The following is a 6,590-nucleotide window of genomic DNA, read 5'->3' on the forward strand; positions in this document are numbered from 1 at the left end:
GAGAGACCCCAGAAAGTCAGGTAGGAAGCAGTTTTTCTCTTCTGACTGAGTCTTCACCCTCTTGGCCCCTCATCAGGTGTTCCAGAGACGTCAGGATGGCTCTGTGAATTTCTATCAATCCTGGGCAACCTACAAGGCTGGCTTTGGGAGCCAGGAGTCTGAATTCTGGCTTGGAAATGAGAACCTCTACCAGCTTACCCGTGAAGGTAACTGCTGAGGCTGGTGGGCGGAGGGTATAAGGAAGCACCCTAGTCCTGCTTCCTTCTGTGCCTGGGTCCACCCAAGAGTCGTTTCTCTGTGGCCTGCTTCTCCTTTCTCAGATCTCAATTTAAAAAGTACTTTTTGAACTCTCCTATGTACAGGGCACCGGGCTGGGTCCTGGGGAACCAAAGGTAAATAAGATGCAGTTTTTGCTTTCAAAAGTTTCCTTGGAGTCCAGTGGGGGTGAGGGAAGGAGAGGGGATGAGAGGCAGCTCTGATGCCAGGGCAGATGAGATAAGAGGGAAGGAAGGGTCATAGTACCCTAAATGTAGATCTAGTAAGGACCTTAGCAGAGCTGTAACTAGCACAGGGTGAACAGGGCTTTGTCTCCAGACCCTGACGTGGGGAGGGGGCATCAGCGTACCTGGTATTCCTGTGCTGGCCCAAGTTATGCCACCATGTGGCATAACTATCCCTGGGCCATTCTCCCTCTCTCCACCCAACCCACCAACATTCCCACCACCCTGGTACCTCTCTTCTGGGTATTCTTCCCTGCTTCCAACCTCTAGTGGAGGTAAGAATTAGCTTAAACCTATCCTTTGGTAGGTCTCTCTTCTATTCATTATTGCTGATGCCTTCCTAGAACCAATTATTCTTGTTCTAGATTAAAAACAACAACAACGACAACAACAACTCCCATTTGATTTGACTCTTGGCCCAGGTCTCTCATTTTGCAGATGAGGAAAATGAGTCACAGTGACTTGCCCAGACTCACAGATAAGTGGCAAATAGCTAGTTCTTTCTGTTATACAATGCTACCAGGCAAATGCTGTGGGGAATATGAGGGGAGGATGTAAGGAGAACGTTGCTACTACATCTAGGGTGGGAGCAAGAGAGACCTAACTAGAGAAGCTACCTATGAGCTGGGACAGACCTTATCAGAGGCAGAAATCACAGGATTCAAGACTGAGAGCTGGAGGTACCTCAAAGGCCATTTAGTCCAACCTCCTTATTTTACAGATCAGAAAATCAAGGCCCATTGAGAGGGGAGTGACTTGCCCAGGGTGTCTCAGGTAGTAACTAGTAGAGCCAGGGGCAGCTAGGTGGTGCCATAGTGCATAGAGCACCAGACTTGGAGTCGGGAAGACTTATCTTGCTAAGTTAAATCTAGCCTCAGATACTTACTGGATGAATGATCCTGGGCAAGTCACTTGACCCTGTTTGCTTCAGTTTCCTCATCTGTAAAATGAGCTGGAGAAGAAAATGGCGAATCATTCCAATATCTTTGTCAACAAAACTCCAAATGGGGTCACAAGGAACCTGGCAGGACCGAAATGCCTGAATAATAAAAGGTAGAATGAGAATTTGAACCCAAGGCCTCTGACTCCAGCCCATGTTTCATTATTTCTCATTAATGGCAAAGGGAACTCATTTCAGACACTTGGGCACAGAGACAGCAGAAAGCAGGACAAAGAAGCATTCAGGACTCCTAGGTATCTCCAATGGAGAACTCCAAGGATCTAAGCTTGGACCTGGACTGGTCCAAACTTTTATGAGTGTCTTGGCTAGGAGAGCTAAGATGGTAAATCTCTGAGCTCCCTAAATAGAGGGTGACACAGTGCCTCAGTCCAAGATGGCATGGAAGGACAGCAAGAAGGCCCCAAATTGTTGAGGTAGGAGAGGAGAAGGAAGTCATGTGCTGGGGTAGAAAAAGCAGACCAACATGGTACAAAGCAGGCCGCAGTGGGAGGGAGGAAGCCCAAAGGTCCAGCCAACTGGGCCAAGAGAGGGTAGAACCCAACCAAGCAGGAGCCAGCCAGGCTCTCCCCTCAGAGTGCTCATTCTAGGTCACAAGAGGAAGAGGGGTTCGACTGGTTCTGTTTGTCTGGACTCAGAAGTTTCTGAGGCACGTCTCTAGCCTCAGTGTCAGGGGAGATCTTGCTAATAATGAGAGTTGACCTTGAGTAGAATGAGTTGTCCTTGGAAGTAGTAAGTTTCCTTCCACCTCTTGGGACCGGGCAGGGATGGGGGTCCTTTAAAAGGAGGTTCGATGGCCATTTGTTGGGAATGTTGTGGTGGGTAAGGTACAGGTGGGCCTAGATGCCCCCTGAAATCCCTTCCAAACAAGATTTTGTGATTCTCTGAGGTTCTGTGTGGAGGACGAGGCCACTTGGATTTTGGCCTGAAGGGGAAGAGGGTGAAAAGCCTTGGGTCAGGAATTTATAGTCTACTTGGGAGGGGTCACTGATGGGCTTTTTAAAAACCCGTACCTTTTTCTGAATCAATACTAAATATCAGTTCCAAGGTAGAAGAGTGCTGAGGGCCAGGTAATGAGGGTTAAGTGTCTATAGGCCATATTTGAACCAGGACCTCCCATCTCTAGTCCTGGCTCTCTTATCCCCTGAGCCACCCAGCTGTCCTACTTCAGGAAGTGACTGGGCAGCAGATTGAAAGATGGTTGATGGAGAGAAGAGGATTTGGGGTAGGGTGATAGTCCAGAGAGAGGGGATTACTATGGTACTAGCAGCCTTGCTATGGCAGGAATGGGCTGGGAAAAGGGTGACCACCTATTTCCCCAAGAGCCCTGACCAGCCCAGAGAGAGGAGGGACTAAACCAAAGGCACTAGTATCCAAGGGCTTGCCCTTCCATCCTCTTCAGTTGTGTCCATACCCACCGCTCTCACATAACCCCAATACGTTTTGCTGGGGATGAAAGAATTCCTCCTTATATCTCTGTCTTCTCCCTACCCTGAAGGCCCCAAAGAACTTCGAGTGGAGCTAGAAGACTTCAATGGTACCCAAACCTTCGCCCACTACCAGGGCTTCAGGATCCTGAGCGAGGCTGACAAATATCAACTGGTTCTTGATAAGTTCCTGGAGGGTAATGCCGGTAGGTTGGCAGTGGGAGCAGGAACTGGGGCCTCTGGAAGGAGGAACCATGAAAGACTATTGAGAGAAATGAAAGTCACTGGGAAAGAGACTAAAAAAGACGGAAGTGGGCACCGTGGAAGAGGTGTCCCCTTCCTGAGAGCCTTGGGGCCGGACCCTTCCAAAGTCACCCTTGGCAGAATCCTTTCATTCAGTTTTTCTTTTATTTAGAATATTTTCCTATGGCTACCCCACCCCCCTTTTCCAACTCCCTCCCAGAACTGACAAACAATTCCACTGGGCTATACGTGTATCATTGTTCAAAACCTACTTCCATGTTGTTCATATTTGCAATAGAATGATCTCATTCAGTTATGATGGATAGGAACAGAGCTAGGGAGGCAAAGAGCTAAGAAGACTTGGAAAGGAATAACAGGAGAGATTAAACTCATGGATAATTTCTAAAATCCCTTATAATATAGATTCTGGTTTCTGGAGCTGGAACAGACCTTTGATGGCAGGCATTACGATCTATTGGGAAAAACTATGATGTGGAATCAGAAGACCTCAGTTTGAGTCCTGACTTTGGTACCTATTGTGTCATTTAATCTCAGTGGGCCTCAATTTTCTCATCTATAAAATGGAATTAGATTAAATAACATATGAGATCTCTCTACAGTTTCCAAAGCCTAAAAATCATATACTCCAAATTCACTTTTTTTTTCCATATGCAGAAAATGAGACCCAGATTGAGGAAATAACTGATTTGAGATCACCTAGCAAGTTAGTGGCAGAACCAAGATTAGAACCTAGGTCTTCAAAAAACAACTGCCTGATCACACGGGTCGATGGGGATATAACTGGGGATGTAGACTCTAAATGATCACCCTAGTGCAAATATCAATAATATGGAAATAGGTCTTGATCAATGACATGTCAAACCCAGTGGAATTGCTCATTGGCTACAGGGGGGTGGGAGGAGGGGAGGGAAAGAACATGAATCTTGTAACCATGGAAAAATATTCTTAATTAATCAATTAAATAAAATTTAAATAAGAACCCAGGTCTTCATACCCCCAGCCCATTATACCCCATCGCTTCCCTTTATAAAGTTGTATTTCACTGGAAGGTGGATGACTTAGGAACAGAGAATGAACGGGAAATAATGGAGATAGACTGACAGTGGGCCCTCTTTCTTGTTTGTTCCTTCCAGGAGATTCCCTGACTCTTCATGGTGGAAGGGCCTTCTCCACCTATGATGCCGATAATGACACCTCAACTGGGAACTGTGCAATCATTGTAAAAGGGGCCTGGTGGTATGTGGCCTGCTATAGATCCAACCTCAATGGGCTCTATGCAAGCACTGAGGCAAAGGCATATAAGTATGGTATTGACTGGGCCACTGGGCGGGGAGTGGGCCATCCCTATCGGCGAACCTTAATGATGCTCCGATAGGCATGAGCAACTCCTGAAGGATCCTAGGTGACCTTCGGCAAGTCATTTCTCCTCTTCAGGTCTTATTTTTAGAATCTGATCTCTAAAGTCCCTCTAACTCTGACACTTCATATTTTTAAGTCCCTTCTCATATTGTTTTGTATTCCTAGAGTGCTAACATCTCTAATATTTTATGTCCTAATAGTCTCAGCTCATGGTGAAGTCAGGAAGCATTCATTAATCACTTACTATGTGCCAAGAACTGGGGATACATACAAGGAAAAAAACCTGGCACCTCTTGGGGCTTATTTTCTAATGAAAGAAGTCAATATATAAGAGAAAAATAGAAAAGCAAGACAGAAGTAGTGGGTTCGGAAAAAGGTTCCCACCCTCAGGCAGGATGATGAAGACCAGAGAATGAATCCTTCCTCAAAATGGCAGTTCTGAGAAGGATTCAGCAGTGGGAGAAGGGAGTCACACTTCTTTAATATTTTATGTTCTTGGAGCAGTTAGGTGACTCAAGGGATAGAGAACCAGGTTTCAAATCTGGCCTCAGATATTTCCTAGTGTAAGGTTTAAAATAAGGGTTTTGACAAAATAAGAGAGCAGCTTTTAATAATTTAAGTTTTCATGAGAATATAGTAGAGTTGTAAATTAATATTATCCCTTTAAGCCAGAGAAAAGAAAACTCCTAGCACTTTTAACAATTAGCAATTTTGTTTAATTAAAATAGATATAGTAAAAGAATATAGTAAAATGAATAAAGGAGAGAAATATATGAAAGAGGTAGAGAAAGAAAAATGTCCTAATGTCTATACTAATTACCCTATAATTATATATAACTGCCTATAACTAACACTAATAACAACCACCCCAAAAAGTTCCAACCCAATCCAGCCCAATCAAAACCAACCCAATCAGTGTTTAATCCAACCCCAAGGTCTGTCAACGAAGACCAGTCACCTTCCAAAAAGTTCAAGGAAGGGAAAAAATCCTAACAGCCCAAACCAAAAGCCAAAAACCCAAAAGGCAAAAAGCCCTCTAAGGCTAAAGCCAAAAGTGCTCTCAGTAAACTCAGGCCCGCCTTTATATTCCAGCAACTAACCCCCAACCACCAACTAATCACCAACCTACATCACTAGCAATCAACTCCCAACAGCCAATTTCCCACAGCTCCTAGCCCTGACTATCAGTAACTGACAGCCCTAATTGTCAGCAACCGACAGGTCAACCAACTCACTGACTGGGCCCCTTTTATAACCTTCTCCTACCTCCTTTTCTGTCTCTATAGTTTCTCCTTCCTGTTTCTATGGTTTCTACTTCCTGTCACTGTGGGTTGGTTAATCCCTACACATCTCTATGGTAAAAGGATCTCTAGGTTCCCTGTTAAATTAGAGAAAGGGATTAAGAATTCCATTTTGACAATAGCTGTGTGACCCTGGGAAGTCATTTAACCCCAACTGCCTAGTCTTTACCACTCTTCTGCCTTGGAACCAATACTTAGTAGCAATTCTAAAACAGAAGGTAAGGGTTTTTAAAAAACTAAAAACATATTATGTTCTAAGTTACTTACCAGTTGTATCATTCTAGGTCCCTTCTGATTCTCACATTCTCTAAGTGTTTTTCTGGTTCTAATGTTAAGTGGGTCCTAGGTTTTTTTGTGATTTCTGTTTCCTTTCAGACCTTCTATCTCCATAAGCCCAATACCAACCTCTGGCCCCCAGGCAACTGTACCAACTACCATGTCCTATGGCAAAAAATAAAATCATTGTTAAACCTTCCTGGCCTCTCTCTAAAGAATCACCCCCCTTCCTTTGGTACCAATCCCTCCTACCTAATCCCCTAAATATGTTCTAATGTAGAGGTTCTAATCTGGAGCCTGTGAACAGAGAGAGACAGATAGCCAGCCAGAGGAAGACAGAGAGAGAGAAAAAAGAGAGAAGGAGGGAAGGAGAGAGGGAGGGAGAGAGGGGGGGAAGGAGAGAGAGAGATGGATGGATGGATAGATAGATGACAGACAAAGATAATCTATAATAGACAAATAGATAAACAGATAATCTATAAAAAATAGATATAGATAATCCCTA

General features: G+C 44.5%; 1 protein-coding gene across 1 annotated transcript in view; it reads left to right on the forward strand.

Moving 5' to 3' along the window:
• FCN3 (ficolin 3) overlaps positions 1-6,283 on the forward strand; it is a 16,284-nt gene extending 10,001 nt beyond the window's left edge. The window contains exons 2-4 of the mRNA XM_056826175.1: positions 51-206; positions 2,957-3,091; positions 4,283-6,283. Of these exons, the coding sequence (XP_056682153.1) occupies positions 51-206; positions 2,957-3,091; positions 4,283-4,524 (533 nt within the window). The 3' untranslated portion in view covers positions 4,525-6,283. The remainder of the gene's footprint in view (positions 1-50; positions 207-2,956; positions 3,092-4,282) is intronic.
• The last annotated feature ends 307 nt before the right edge of the window (positions 6,284-6,590 follow it).

The sequence above is a fragment of the Monodelphis domestica genome, chromosome 4 (genome assembly GCF_027887165.1).
Source record: "Monodelphis domestica isolate mMonDom1 chromosome 4, mMonDom1.pri, whole genome shotgun sequence".
Lineage (NCBI taxonomy): Eukaryota > Metazoa > Chordata > Mammalia > Didelphimorphia > Didelphidae > Monodelphis > Monodelphis domestica.